This window comes from Cyprinus carpio, chromosome B19 (assembly GCF_018340385.1).
Source record: "Cyprinus carpio isolate SPL01 chromosome B19, ASM1834038v1, whole genome shotgun sequence".
In the NCBI taxonomy this organism is placed as follows: domain Eukaryota; kingdom Metazoa; phylum Chordata; class Actinopteri; order Cypriniformes; family Cyprinidae; genus Cyprinus; species Cyprinus carpio.
This window is the reverse complement of record NC_056615.1, coordinates 22,434,246-22,450,441: the sequence shown is the minus strand read 5'-3', so window position 1 is coordinate 22,450,441 and position 16,196 is coordinate 22,434,246. Positions and strand designations below refer to the sequence as shown.

General features: G+C 37.7%; 2 protein-coding genes across 2 annotated transcripts in view; one reads left to right on the top strand and one right to left on the bottom strand.

Moving 5' to 3' along the window:
* bop1 (BOP1 ribosomal biogenesis factor) overlaps positions 1-16,196 on the top strand; it is a 73,571-nt gene that overhangs the window by 17,117 nt on the left and 40,258 nt on the right. The window lies entirely within an intron of this gene.
* On the bottom strand, positions 8,521-14,829 carry scxa (scleraxis bHLH transcription factor a). Its single transcript, XM_019124987.2, has 2 exons — positions 13,904-14,829; positions 8,521-9,212 (listed from the first exon to the last, which is right to left on the bottom strand). Exons 1-2 carry the CDS (start codon positions 14,471-14,473, stop codon positions 9,174-9,176), a joined length of 609 nt encoding a protein of 202 aa, XP_018980532.1. The 5' UTR covers positions 14,474-14,829; the 3' UTR covers positions 8,521-9,173.

The following is a 16,196-nucleotide window of genomic DNA, read 5'->3' as shown; positions in this document are numbered from 1 at the left end:
CTAGAAGATTTTAGGTCCTATTTTCTCCAAAACTTCCTTTATGGAAGGCAACGTAAATGTTATATGTGTATGAATATAATACACCGTAGACCTCTGACTTTTCCAGTGTCTGTACCATGTTGGCCTGAGGTATTTTCTTGCACCATAGTTGTATTCTGTTCTCGGGTTCCGTTAATATCTGTTGTTCATGCAGTTTCACTGCTTCTCTTTGTCTTTCCCCCCAGCACACCATTCACTTGAGCATTTCAGGGAAGAGAATGATTAATATGTTTTTTGCTTCGGCAGACACGGGCATGGATTTTTACAAAAACGTCTGCGCTATTAAAACACAAAGAACGGTTTTGTTCTCCTGGATCCATTGGACCGAGCCGCTCTTTAGATTTATCAAATTAGACTCAAGTGAATGTGGGTGGTGTTCTGTTGCACATGCAGCAAGGTAAAGGGGGGGGATTTAAGGGCTGTATCCCACAGGGAGCCATTGATCCCCACACAGACCTCACACCCACGCTGTACCTTCCAGATCAGAGTCAGGCCAATAATTCCTCCCTCTGGCAGGAGTCAAGCAAACGTGTAAGCTATTTGGAGCCGTAAACTGAACGAATGTATTCCTGTGTGTGTTTCAGAGGGGAGAAGCGGCTAGAGCAGAGGATTGCACAATAGCTTAGGTTCTATCATATTTTTGTTTATTATTTTATTAATTAATTTATTGTTATTTATATCTAGAGTTATTTTTGGCCTTGCGTTATTACCCTGAAAAGTAACGCAGACGTTTACATCAATCGTTTTGAGCAATGACAACTTCTAATGAAAATGTCAAACCAACAAATTACATTGAGTTAGAGGAAATTAATTTGTAGAATAACCACATTTTTAAATGAAAAAGCCCACAGTACTTATTTTCAACATTTATTCTCCTTGTCTAGTCCTGTGCAAAGCATACTAGGAACTAGAAATCCAATTCCCAATTTTCAAACAATTTAAGTTGCTACAAAAAACTGTAATAATAAGAGTATAATAAGTCCACTGTATGACTTTTTTTATCGTGATAGAAATAGGACAGGAAGATAAGAAAATTTAAAGTGGGATTAAAGTAAACTTGCATGAGCGCCAGAGCTAAATAGGTTTTGTACACGTGCTAACCACTATGCTGCAACTGATTTGAGTCATTTTGAAGATATAAGTAATATTGACAGAGGAATCTAGATATTTGTGACAGAAAAATGCATAAAAAATTCAGTGGATTTATTTAGGACTCCCTAAATAAAATCTCACAGGAACCTCAATTTTTTTCATATCAACTTCAAATTTGAAACATAACTTTAGACAAAAGGCTTTAATTTTATACCAATTTTAGAGTAAAACCTTTTATGTAAAACATTTATTACAAATAAAATAAAATTAATGTAGTGCATTTTATTTACAGTAAATTTAAACTTCTATAACTTTGATACTTTAATTTTTTGAAAAATTCCACTTTTGCAATAATCTGCTGATTTTCTTCTGTAAAAAGAGACCTAGTCTGTATTCCAAAGGGTTCATAAATTACAACAATTTAAGTTTGGATAGTGCATTTTCATGCCTATTTTAAAAAATGGGGGTGACAGTTAAAGGGTTACTCCAAAGCAAAATGAAATTTTTGTCATTAATCACTTAACCCCATGTCGTTCCAAACCAGTAAAATTTCTGTTCGCTTCAAAGAGCGTAAACTGCCTGCATACTGCTCAGATTTTTTAAAAAGTCATTATTTTTGTTTTCTTTGTGTACAAAAAGTATTCTCATCGCTTCATAATGTTACGGTTGAATCCCAGATGGCAGATGGACTATTCTGACGATGCTTTTCATACTTTCCTGGACCTTGACACTGTTACTTACTTGGTAGTTTATGGGACAGTCTCAAGCCTCCCGATTTTCATCCAAAATATCTTAAATTGTTTTCCGAAGACGAACGAAGCGTTTACGGTTTTGGAACAACATGGGGGTAAGTGATTAATGACAACATTTTCATTTTGCGGTGGAGTATCCCTTTAAGGGTTTAACCCATACTATTCCTTTAATGTTGGTAAATAGCTTCCTGAAGTTGTTATTGCCACAGTGATAAAAAAAAAAATACCAGTTAAGTATTTGCAAATGCCCCATTTGCATAGTGTACCCCTTCTGGCCATAGTGTTGCAAGTTGTCAGAGAATAGATGAAAACGATATCGATCAGCAAACGCTCAGCACTCATCCGGGCTGTTGTCCAAAGACCCCGGGATGGAAGGAGAATCTCGGTTGTCTTCTGAGGATGGAGTGATTTCCAAACCGTTCCTGTCTGAGGACACAAAGGTCTTCTTTCAGCCCAGCATGCTCTGCTGAAATCAATAGGCTGATAAAATTGATAGATCGCCGCTAAATTATGTGGATTCTTGGCCTGACACGCCGCTGTCAGCAGGAAATTTCTTTTTAATAGTCTATTTAAGGAGAAGCGGGGATGTGTTTTTCTTAGTCAGGGGGGAATGTTGATCCAGAGGGCCAGGGGTGGGGGGTCGGGTAAATCGCGTGCTGGTCAGACAGAGCAAGCGGGACCCCAGGCTGCGGTCCGTTGGACTCTTGCAGGTGTGTGGAGGTGGGGGGTAGGCGTTGGAAAGCTGGTCTTTTTTTTTTCTTCGAGAGCAGCCAAAGTAGCCACCTGTCGTTCCACAGTTTTTAGGACTTCCTTTTCATCCGGTCTTCAGTTCAACTCCCAGTTGGGCCAGCATGCATCCTGCCAGAAGGCCTGATTGAAACCAACTGCCATGGGGGCTGCCTCAGGAACTCAAGGCAAGGACATGAATGGAGATACAGAGAACGGCGTGTACTGACTGTTTACCTCAAACACAGGAAAGAGACGAGCTAGACTTCTCAAGATCCCACGATTACAACTCTGTTCCAAAACCTAGTTAGCCCCATATTGTGTACTGCCTACACTCGGATCGTTTAGCACCCTTAACGAAACATCGTAAGTGATTGATTTGGAGCGCTCGATGTAGGCAGCAACCTTGGGTTTCGTACAAATAGTGACTCACACAAGACAAATGTTTTATTTTTTTTCTAGTGTTTAATCAATGCTTTACTCATCAGACACAATGACTTTAAATGGGGGATAGAAGAAAAGACCATTTTTCTAGTCATCTATTTTGTGATTGAAGATTTCTTAAAAATAGTGTTAAATTATCAACTCATCTCTTTCTCATGAACCCAATATTGTGTATCGTCTCAAGTGTAACATCTCACCCTTAATATTTATATTTTTATATAGATTCTAAAATATAGTAAAAATATTGCAATTTGAAATAACTATTTTCTATTTGAAATATATTTTAAAAATGCATTTACTTTTATAATGGCAAAGCGGAATTTTCAGCATCATTACTTCAGAATTCAGTCTCACATCATCCTTCAGAAATCATACATTAAAAAATATTTATAAATCATAATGTTTAAAAATTTTTGACTGGTACTGTATGCATACAATTTTAAAATCATATTGACACACATAATCATAAAATTTAAAGAAAAAAATCAACATTTTATCAGAAAAATTAGAGTTATATTAGTCATGACTAATTTAAAATGACATGAGGTTGAGAAAATGATGACAATGTATATTTTTTGGGTGAACTGTCCCTTTAAATTTACCTTAAAATGCTCCCTATGTAGACAGCACACTAGGTTTTGGAACAGAGCCTTTATCTCATATTTTAGCAGAGACATTTTTTCCGCGTTGTGTTATAGGAGCTTGATGCATGTTTTTGTACAACGAATGTGGAAAAACAACTAAAGGAAAAAAGAAATATGGCCCATTAGCACCTTGGCGTTTAGCATCTCTCCGCAGTTCCTGGTGTAGATGCCTCCAGTCAGACTTTCTCTGGGCCTGTCCTCAAATTTTTAAATGAAAATATGCTTTTTCAACCATACGGGCAAACGGTTCTTCGTGGCTTTTAGGACAGCAGAAGGGGAAAAAAAAACGCTCACTGGGATGTTTCGGTTAATGATATAAAGGAAAAGTCAAGCGCTTCGCTCTTGAGGATTTGATTCGATGGCTTTCTCTTCTATTATACGACCAGAGTCGTCATGTAAAAAAGCTTCAGGGCCTCATTAGATATTTAATTTTCAATAAATAATGACTTTCTCTAAATGATGTACCGGATGCTCCGAGTCCAGGTGGGAAACCCATTTGAAACCTACATTGCCAGAACACAAATTTTCCACATGCGTCCTCCAAGGTTAAAGCCCCGTGTGCGAAGATCTGCAGATTATTTATTTATCAGGGTGGTGTGGTGGTTTTTTGCCATAAGTAATGAGCACTTGACCTTTTGACGACCTCTTTCGTGGTTTCGCTGTTTTAGAAATAATGATGGGATTTATTTTTATGGCCTTTGGTTCTGTATAAGAAGTTGGGAAATTAAAAGTGGGGTCTCCAGCTGCAGGTCTGTCAGGTGAGCGAATCCGTTCCTTCCTGTCGACCGGATGGCACTGTCTTCTTTGGGTAAGTCGGATGGGACGGGATAGGACAGCAGTGTTCTGATGCTGAACAGATGAGAATTGGGCCCGTGCAGCTGTCATCTGTTAGCCATCTTCCAGACGGTCTCGCGGGACCCGGGGGAGGCTGGATTATTACCCCCACGTCCAGCCTTTCATGGAAAGAACTGCGTCTGCTCTGGTCATCGGCCTGCTCTGTTTTGAAACTGTTTAGGCCGGTAATGAGGGGGACAATGTGTTTTCAGGACTCGTTTGCTGTTGCTTCCAATTTGTAACTTGACATTGGTGAATGTGTGTGTAGAGTAGATGTCTGTGTTTATTTAAAGTGAATAGCATTACAAATTTAACATATCTTATGTTTACTGTACAAAAGATGCCCATTTCATGGTATTGAACTTATAGTAGGTAAATATCAGCATGAATGAATGATAAAAATTACTGAAAAAAAAAAAAATTATGCTTTTGTTTTATGGTTATAGGAAACATACCTTCATGCAAGGTTGTTTGGACATTGCTTGTTTAGAGATATAATTCAGACACTTCTTAGCAGATTAATTGACTGATAACTAATCATTTGAAGAATATTTGCATTGGCGCATAATGGTGTCTGTTCGGGAACAGAGTTGATAGTTCCCCTTGTGTCCTTTCCAAAATATACAGATGGTCTCGCCAATGAATAAACAGTTTTGGTTTTCAACTTTTGTCTGAGTTGAGTAAATGGTGTAGAATTAGTTTCTTCACACTTTACACTTTTTAATTCACATTTGCTGCCATGTGTACATAAAATTAAATGTATATTAAATATAAAAATATATTAAAAAATAAAATATTTTTTGTCTGTATGTTTATATATATATATATATATATATATATATATATATATATATATATATATATATATATATATATATATATACACATATATATATATATATATATATATATATATATATATATTATATATATATCTATATATATATATATATATATATAAATTATATATTCAAATTTTAATTAAAATATGAAAATATTATATTTTATAATTTTATTATAACATTATACATTTATTTATTACATTTAAAAAGTGAAATATGTATACATTTTATAAATTTAAAGATGTATATTTTTATATTTAAATGTTGGTATTATATAATATATTATTTAATGAAAAATAATTGATATATATGTGTGTGTGTTGCTGTGTGTTATAAAAATTCCTATTAATATAATATTTCCTAATTTTATTGTTCAAGTTTAATATTTATTCCATTTAGGTGTCCACAGTGTTTTATTCTGTAGTCTATGACATTTGGAGCTCTAGTAATAGCATTTTCATGAGGGACTAGAATGGGTGTTCTCTTGTTTTCTTAGATCAGACATTATATTTTATTGCATAGTCATCGCTTATTAAATCCTTCTTCATTGTTATTCTTCTGTATGAGTGTTGATGTCTGTAGCTGGATGTGAGGCCTGCGTCAGACGCACAGGTAACCGGGTTCATGTGTGTCGATATGGAGCTGTTCTGTGAGATATGAGGGGATGACAGAATGACAGACCGGGGTGAACAGAGGGGTAAGACTCAGCGGGATGCCGCCTAATGCTTTGCTTTTTGTCTTGCGTACCTCCACAGCCCCATCAGTAAAGATCAAGTACCGCTTCATTGACACCAGACTAGTTTGATTTACTTTTAAACTGAAAACAATCGATAATATAGCTGAAAAACAATCTGCTCTCTGCTCTCCAGTTAATGACACACCAGAGTTTGTATGTCTCATTGCAAGTTTTTGCCGTTCTTGCACCAATCATGGAGATTAACGGCAGATTTATTTATAAATGAAATCCAGATGGGGCATTTAACGAAAGTAAAATAATTAGCTGTTTTTGCAATGGTCGAATTGAAATATCACTGAAGCTCAGTATGAAATATCACCTATGAGAAGCTCTTTTGTGTGTGTATATTTTTTTTTCTTAAGAAGCAGCCGAATGTTTTAGACATTACCTACAAAAAACAAGATGAATTCCAGTTATTATGATATTAACCTAATGTCTAAAGATTAAAATAAAGCTATCTTTTTTTTTCTTTTTTTTTTGTAGTATTAGTATTTTAACAAAGCAGAGTCTCATTTTATTTACCTGAAAGGAGAGATGAAGTGATTTTAGTTTGGCGAGCAGGTGTGGAAGTTGTAGATGGTGATACATGAGTCGAGACGCGTAAGATCGAGACAAAATTTGTCCAAACTTCCACTCACCCTTTTTTGGAGCTGTCAGGAGTGGACACTGCTAGGACCGCTGCCAAAAGCTTTACCTGCGAATCCCATCTGCGCCACCACACAGAACAGCTGTCTGTCTGTCAGGCCTCACTTCCTGTGCCGTCCACCTCGGTTCAGTCGTCTGTTTAAGCACATACTTCTTCCTGTCCTCTGATTTCAGCAATTATTGTAACAACTTTTGTAACTTCTTTGCACTTTCTGTAAGAGAATTCGTTTTTCTTATTATTATTTTTTTTGATTGCGACCAATGAAATTACACACAAACAAAACTAATGTTGTATGTAAAGTGTGTGTATTTGTGTGTGGAGAGAGAGAGAGAGATTTAAAATGAGACAAAACAAGCATTAAATAAGCCAAAATATTTTTTCTTTGCTTACAAAAAGTGTTCCCGTCGCTTCATATAACCCAGATTGCACGTCTGATGGCAGATGGAGTATTCTGACGATGTCTTTCATACCTTTTATGGACCTTGACAGTGTTACTTACTTGGCAGTCAGTGGGACAGTCACAGGCCTCCCGGTTTTCATCCAAAATATCTTAAATTCTGTTCTGAAGATGAACTGACCATTTACGGGTTTGGAACGACATGGGGGTAAGTGATTAATGACAATTTTCATTTTGGGGTGGAGTATCCTGTCTTCTATTTCTTTTTTTAATTTCTTTATTCAGCAAAGATGTTAAATTGATAAGTAATAGCAAAGATTGATATTGTTAGAAAATATTTATATTTTGAATAAATGCTGTTCTTTTTAACTTTTTATTCATCAAAGAATCCTGAAAAAAGTATCGCAGTTTCCAAAAAAAAGTAACTTTAATTTTAAAAATTAAACAAACTGTTGCCAGCATTGATAATTCTAATAATAAATCAGCATATTGGAATGATTTCTGAAGGATCATGTGACACTTTATACTGGAATAATGGCTGATGGGAATTCAGCTTTGCATCACAGAAATAAATTATATTTTAAAGGATATTAAACTAGAAACCATTATTTTATATAGTAATTACATTTTGCAAGATTACTGTTTTTTTCTGTATTTTTGATCAAATAAATGCAGCCTTGATGAGCATTAGAGTCTTCTTTAAAAAACATTACAAGTCTTACTGATCCCAAACCTTTGAACGGTAGTGTACATATACATATATATATACACACACACACACACACACACACACACACACTATATATATATATATATATATATATATATATATATATATATATAATAAAATGTGTATGTATGTATATATGTATGTATTTATAAGCTGTTAAGTCTTTTATAAGGTAGAAATTGTGAGTATAAAATATTTAAAATATTTGTACAAATATGTATCTTTAATTCTTATCCAGTAAATCAAGAGGCAGAAATGTTGAGAATCACTGCAATAGATCATAAACAACTGTTCTTGCCAGTTTTAGTTGATAACGTTGAATAAATCTTGAAGTATCATGTTTGAGTTTGTGAAATTTAAGACTGTGTAAGTGTCTCTAGATGTGTTTGTATTTCTTAGCCTAATTAAACACAGAAAGAGAATGTGAAATTAAATATTTAGTCTTCAAGGACTCATGATGAGAGATGATCTACAGAGATGATAAAATGAAAGTGTTGATCTTTATCTGGAGGGACTGTTTTTGTAGCTGTTTTGAGGTTTTGGCTAAATTACAGTACAGCTGGATGACAAAGATATCCAAACGTCTTTGTGACATGATGTTGAGACATACTAGAAAGAAACACAGGTGGTTTTCACTCTGTTTGCTCAGTCATTTTTAATTTAAACAATGAAGAATATATGTCATTTGCCATATTAGACATACAGTATACTGCATTTATTGAATTTATTGTGTTTTCATAGTCAGGCTAAGTGTCTTTCGTGTTTTTGTAAGAACGTGCCAAACATCAGTTTGCATTCATTCATGTCCTCAATATAAGCACTTTCCCAAGGCCCTCTTTGATTTTGAATATAGGAAGATGTTCCTTCATTGTTTTGATTGGCTCCGTTTGTTGTGTCCCCTGGGGAAGTGATGTGATCATTTGCGGCCTTGTAAATGCAGTCCTCTTATTCAGATAGTCTTTGGTGAATAGCTTTACCTCAACTCCCCGTGGTCAAAAATAAACATTTGGTGGAGCTTGGTGTGTAAATGGACAGAAAAGGTGGAAATGGATGAAGTCTGTGGCAGGATGTTCAGCTCTTGCATAATCAAGTCGCTGCAGTCTTGTCTTTTTCCAGTCATACATGTTTTTTTTTTTCCTCCAATAAAATGCTCCAGTCCAACGGCAATTTACGAATAATTAAATATGAATTGATATTTGCATATATACACCACAACATTGCGTTTTGCTGTCAACAGCTTTTGTACATTGGTGGTGATAATGATGTTTTGTAAATCCATTCTCGTCGTGGCTTAACTCCTCAGGGCTGATTTCCTCTCTCTGTCTTTGCTCTGAAATGAAAGTAAACAATTGATTAGTTATTTAAAAAAAAGTCAGGTTCAAAAAAATTTTGTTCTTATAATATTTTTATTAAGATTTTTATTCAAATATTGTTTATTTGTTTTAATATGTATTGTTTATTTAATATGTATATTATTATTATTTAATATCCATTTCTTATTTTTAATACAAATGCATTTAATTAAATTTTATTTACATTTTAATTATTTCTGCAAGTTTATTTGTTTATGTGATGCTTTTATCCAAAATTTTACAAATGTTCAATATTTATTGATTTTCAATTTTCAGATTTTCATGAGTTGTTGACTCTTGAGGTTTCATGTCGCCCTTCTCCCTGCGGGCTGGTGGTTTGGCATTAACACGCCTGCTGTTTTTCTCCTATCACCTTTCCATTTGCGGTAGCATGCACACACACACCTGGCTCACATTTCCCAGTTTGCTTTGCTTAGAACAGGAGCAGATGGAATGCCATCGTTTCTGCGGCCCCCATCTGATGTAGAAGGAGTTCCTAGTCAAAACACTCAACCTTAACTGATGAAGTCAGACAGAATCCCATTTGAAAATAACGCTGACCCTCAACGGTTTTCTTTCTTTCTTTCCTTTTTTTTCTCTCACTCCTTTTTTTTTTTTTTTTTTTTTTTTTTTTTTTGCCCCAGCCCCTCCTTTAAGTTCAGTGCCACTTTATAGTCACCAGCACTCTGACTCCAGGGATCACTTATGGCCAAACTAATAGGATTTTGCCTGCATTTGCTTTTCATATCCTGTCTAACACGCCGTAAAGAAATTATTATTGCTGGAGCTTGCGTCCAAAGGCCCAGATTGATTGTATGCTCCCCTTGGTCTGAAGTCCTTTATAAACACATGATTTCCAAGTACTTTGAGGCAGGAAACAAATCACAGCAAATTCTCAAATATCTTTATATCAATAAATTGGTGTTCACCTCCTTTTTTTTCTTCTTCAAGCAGCTGCAGTGCTCTTAACACTAATATTTGGCTTCACCTTAGGTTGACGGCTTTCTGAAGATCACAATGAGATGGTGTGTGTGCATGCATGCATTTAGACATGTAACTCTAGCCTCTCGGTGGTGACAGGACAGGTATATTATTAAAACCAGGCTTGAGTTTGCGCTAATCCCAATATACGAGTTTTGCACCCTTTGAATGCACCATTTACACTCTTTTGATTGTTTTTATAGTGTTCGGGAGTATTTGCACAGACCTTTTTGCTGCTGCCCACAAGCGAAAACACTAGTTTCCCCTCGTTTATGGTTATGAAGCGTACCGCCCCACCTGTGGTAAATGATGACCCAATTCCAGCCCAACTTTAATTCATGTGGCTTCACTTTCCAAAAGGTATTGAAGTATTCACATTTGGCGGTTTTATAAGATCCCGCTTTTGGCCAGATCTTTCAGGATACATTCGAATGAAACGGCAGTTTACGGAGGGAAAAATGTTGGCTCTTTAACGTGCACTGCTAACACTTCAAATAATTTCATATTGTGTCAAATGTTCGGGCTCCCGTTAGAGCGAAAGACTCTAAACTCTTCCATATGCTCGTAATGAGAGAAGTCTCGATAATTATGTAGAAAATATGACCCACGTTACTTTTTATTCAGTTACCATCTGAGCAGATGCCATAACTGTGAGGAAGACATCCCATCTGCCTCAAAAAAGGCATTTTCTGAGTAATCCAGTCTGGTTATGCTATCTATCCAAACCTATGTCCTCACCTACAAGAAACCAAACATCCGCCACTAATGACTAGTGTGGTTTAGCCGACCTGACAGAGGAAGATGGTGTCAAAACACAAAAATAGGGGGAATTTCTAACTCTGTCATATTTGTGGTACAGCCATGTGGATATAGTGATGTAGAAAATAGTAGTTAGAAAACGAGTGGGTGCATGCGTGTGCAAATATCAAGAAGCAGTCCAAGATGAAAATAAATACAGATAAAACCGCCAGATGCATCAAAAGCTGGAAAATGTTTAGGGTAAAATCGATCATTTTTATATAGACACAAATCTGTTTAAGCCTTGAACGTCTTAGCAGGCAAAAGTAGCAGTTTTCTGCAGCGCGACTGTCTGCGTTTGATTTAAACGTCCGTTTCACTCCTTTGCTGGAGAATCTCGACGCAGCTGTCTGTTTTGTGTCAGCTTTCAGACGCTTAACTTTGGCGAAAACCCGAACATTTGAATTCAGTTATACCTCTACGTCTTTCCCCTAGTGTGTGTGTTCTTTATTTCGTCTTTCTCTTTCTTTAGAAACAATAAAGCCGTGCGTCTTGGCTGAGGGATACTTTTATGGCGTAATGAGCACTAAGTAGGGGTAAAAGAGACGAGTGCGGTTTTGGAGCGCACAGACCCACTTCTGAAAGCGCACTACAAAGGCAAGGCCCGGTCTGTTTCATATATCTCTCTGCCACTGGAATCCCGAAGACATGGGCGTAATTCTCAATTGGACTTATAAAGATCTATCATTTCGTTTTGTATGGATTAAGGTTACGGCCTGAAATGGGAGTGTTGGCCTTTGGCCTGTTGTTGTTTCTAACTCTGAGGTTTCTGGGTGTTTTCTATGTGATTTTCAATAATAGTTTAACCACAAACAGTTTAGCAAATAAAACCTTTATGTTGCCAATTATAAATTTGAGTTATAATGAACTCTTATTATGTACCTTTGTTTCAGTCTTTTATATACAGTGTGGCTTGTGAACGTCTCGGAATTAGATTTGGATACTTATAGATGAGAGAGAATTTGTGCTTGATCGAAATATAGAGAGCAACAATGTCAAATTTATTAATAATGTTTAGACAATTTAGCTGAGTCCATGAATTGCACACACAGATCTGTTGATATTTCATTAAAGCTCAGATATTTTGTTGCAGAAAATTATTAAATAGCAGCTGACTAGATCAGTTTGGCTTATAAAAATTGGTCTGCTAATCAGTTTTTGGGATTTACAGGAAATATTCTTCTTCAGTTTTTCGTACTTAGTGTTTTTCTTGCTACAAGATAAATCCATTGAAATCTTAACAATTTAATAGCCTTAATGCTCTCAGCTTAAAGTGCTAAGACCACTGTGTTCCTTTCAGAAAGACCTTCCTTTGAAAGATTTACGAAGGTCCGAGCAGGTTGCATGTCGTCCTTGACAAAGATATTAATTGGGCAACGAGGAAGCGACTAAGAACAACACAGGATGTGAGAGTGAAAAGCTGAGGTTAGTGCACAGCTACTTGGGAGAAAATACCCAGCAGCAGATGTTCCCTAGATTCTCATGGCCTGATATATAGATCACGGACCATTTACATTTGCATATTTATGCCTCCCATTTGCTCATTTGTCATAAATGGCCCAAACTAGGTTTGTCGTAATTCACCCATGTGGTGCAGAGTATCCACGGCAGAATCAGTTGCTATCTTTTATTGTTTATTTCCTTCACTACAGACTTTACTTTAAAAGATCCAGAAAAGAAAATGTAGCTCAGTCGCTTCTGGAATCACTTCAGGTTTTTGAGGATTAAACACACGTTGCGGTGGTGAGATACCCTGACCAAAAATGCTCTTGTGTCATGGCGGAGTGTAATTGTCTTGAGCGTGTGTTATATTTCAACCTCTGACAGTTCTTCGCCATGCAAGTTTAAATTACAGTTTTCCCCCTGTTTTTGGTTTGGTGTCATTGTATTCCTCACAGCCAGAGCGTGATTTACGGTTTTATTTTTAATGTGCTGTGGTGTTGGCTCCACGGGCCAAGGTCAGCGCAGTCACGCTCGCCGGGGGAAGAGATGGATGATGTGTTTGTATATTACCTGACAGTCTCTTTGTTGATTGGATATTTTCCGTTGGGCTACATTTAATCCGATCTTTCACTGCATCTGTCTATGAGGTCATGGTAGCAGTGTGCTCTGTAACAGAGATATCGCCCTTGATGGAAAAGGACATGTGGATGAAGTCATAACTCAGCTTCAGAGCGCTGAGGACGGTTTTCAGTGACAAACATTATCTCGGGGAGGCTGAGAATTACGACATAGATTCACTAAAAGACGTAGTTGGCCCGTGTAGGGCAGAATATCTGAAACCACTAGTTGATCATGCCTCGGAAAGCATGTTTGAAATTATGCCTTATCAGCTTTCTTTTGAGTTATACATTTTTGAAGTGCCAGATCTAGAAGTTAGGAGTACACTCTTAAAAATAAAGGTGCTTCACGATGCCATAGATTATAAAAAGTTAAGAAAGATATGGTTCTTCAAAGAACCTTTGACTGTGTGGTTCTTTGTGGAACCAAAAATGGTTCTTCCATGGCATCGCTGTGAAGAACCTTCTAAGCACCTTTATTTTTAAGAGTGTGGGTTTTGTGTATATAAGCTGCTTTGTTGTGGCTAGATTAACAGAAATGCTTTGTAGAAAGGAAACAAACATTTGCAACTACTTGTTTAAAAAGTAATCTCCAAGTTTATTTAGACAGTATTTAATACATCCCAACTGTATCCTGACTAACTTTGCCTCAAGTCATTGCCCTCAGTGACCTTACTAGCAGAGAATGATTCAAACCCGCTTTTATCCCTCCCTGAGGTTCAGCCGTATTTAACACCTCTGTCTGTATTTATTCAGCTTGTTTGTGGACTTGAACATGTCCAGATCTTTGCACAACCTTAACGGCGAACACCTGCATGCGTCTCACTCACCAGTTTCCTCTGGTTGCTGAGGCAAAACGTGCAGATCTGTTTGGGCTGCGAGTTCTCCGAGTCCCGGTTTGGCGAGCCATGGTGGTGGTAGTAGTTTGAAGTCGAGGGTCCTCCGCTGTGGCACGGCTGTCCGTCCCCGCAAGCTTCGCCCACCAGGAGCACATTTCCCAGGTGGGAGATGTAACTGGATGCCAACCGCAAGGTCTCGATCTTGGACAGTTTCCGGTCAGCAGGCTCCGTGGGGATGAGAGTCCTCAATGCGGTGAAGGCCGTGTTGACGCTGTTGGTGCGATCCCGCTCCCGTGCATTGGCTGTATTGCGTTGACGGCCCTCTGGCACTGGAGCCATTGTGCCCGTGCAGTTGGGTGTTGACCCTATCAGCCGTCCACCACCTCCTATGCCAGGTTTCCGCTTTCTTCCAACTTTAAGGTCATACCCTGAGGTGTCCAAGCGAAAAGTGCGGTCGTCCGAGCCTGAACTCTCGCTGCCATTTTCATCGTCCTCTGACATCATTGAGATCTCCGAATACAGGTATCGGCTGGGAGCCGGTCGTACCATTGCGAAAGACATTGCTGAAACCTCCGATCCTTTCCACACAGATCTCAAATGTTGCTTGCAAGACTCTAGAGTTCGTAATGCATGGATCTCTTAGCTTCAGAACCAATCCTGCACTTGTTTGCTCTTTGGATAGTCCTCTAGTACAGTTGCACTCTGCTATTACATTGCTTTGCCACTACGGACCCTTTAAAATGAGTTTTTCTTTGCCTTCAAGACTTGGAGAATTGATTCTGAAGGGTTGAACTTGTTTGTCTTCACTCACATCCCATCTGAGCTGAAATCCACGTCTTGATTCCTCAAACACACATGCACACTCCTCCTGCGGCTCTCTGTCCCTGTGCAGCGCTGGCTCTCCCCCCGTGCAGAGACCCACGTGTGGTTTCACTGAGTGTTTCAGCATGGTTGTGCTTTATAGGTTGTGGGAGTGTCTGGTATGATTCCTCCCTCTCTCCCTCTCTCTCTCTCTCTCTCTCTCTCTCTCTCTCTCTCTCTCGCCCTCTGTCCATCCCTCTCTTTTACTGCTTATGCAAATACCCCAGCTGGCGGCTCAGGCAGGGAGCAAAGTGGTTCTATACAGCTATCAACTTCAGCTTTTTTAACTCCCAGTTAATAATGGCCTTTCTTTTTTTCCTTCTTGCTTGCTTTCTTTAGTGGTTTGAAATCGTTTCTTGCTTTCATACTCATTTGCTTGCTTCCTATCTGACAACAATCCTTTTTTCTGTCATATTTTCCCTCTGCTTGCTCACTTTCTTGCTTGAAGATTGTCATTTCCTTGCTTGCTTGCTTTATTTCTTTCGCTTTTTCTTTCTCCCTCTTTCCTTCCTTCCTTCCTTCCTTACGGATTTAAAATTCCAATTAACCTTTCTTCCTCTTTTCCATTTACTATTTTTCTCCTTTCTTCTTTTACTGATTTTAAATCATTTTTTGTTTTTGTTTGTATTTCTTTCTTTTTTTAGAAATGTTCCTAATTTCTTGCTTTAATCCTAGCTAACTTGTTGGCTTGCTGTTTTTCTTTTGATACCATTTGCTCTTCTATCTTTATTTACCCGCTGCCTCTTCATTTCACCCTTCATTTACATTTATACTGCATCCTAGAGGGACTCTAACACTCCAGGGCTTTAACTATAGATCTGTAATGTTTGGGTCATTCTTTCACCCATTCTGCCCTCCTCCCCCTGAACTCTGTTACTCTGTTAAATGTAAATGTAAATGTTACCATTACCTTACCTCAGTGGTGGTTTTACAGAGACCCTTGTGTCAGAGTCAGACCTTCTTAGGGCCGGTCTTTTGCAGTGAGTCTGCACTCCCGTGGTTTGTCTTCCACTCTGAGTCAGTGACTGTCCGGTATTTTGATGAACTATGTTGTTCGTGAAGATGAGTGGGTTATCTTACACTTTAGTACATTGCCGTCTTGTCTGGCTGGACCGGTTTAGTCACGGGAGGGAAATAGCAATATAACATCATCCAACGGGACCATAACTCAGATCGTAGCACCTGTTCTTCTCTTACTCATTACCACCAATCACCAATTTATGATGAAATGAAGATAATCCCTCTGAGAAACAGATTTTGTTCATGTTGTGTTTTTTGAGAAAAGGATATATTGGATCTTTTTGAGAATACCTTTGAGGAAAGTTATATGGTCTTGCTTAGCTTAACTATGGAAGTTTGAAAAGGTTGTCTGAACTTATTATATGATCTGTCACGCTTTTGTAACTTTATAGCTGCAAGTCAT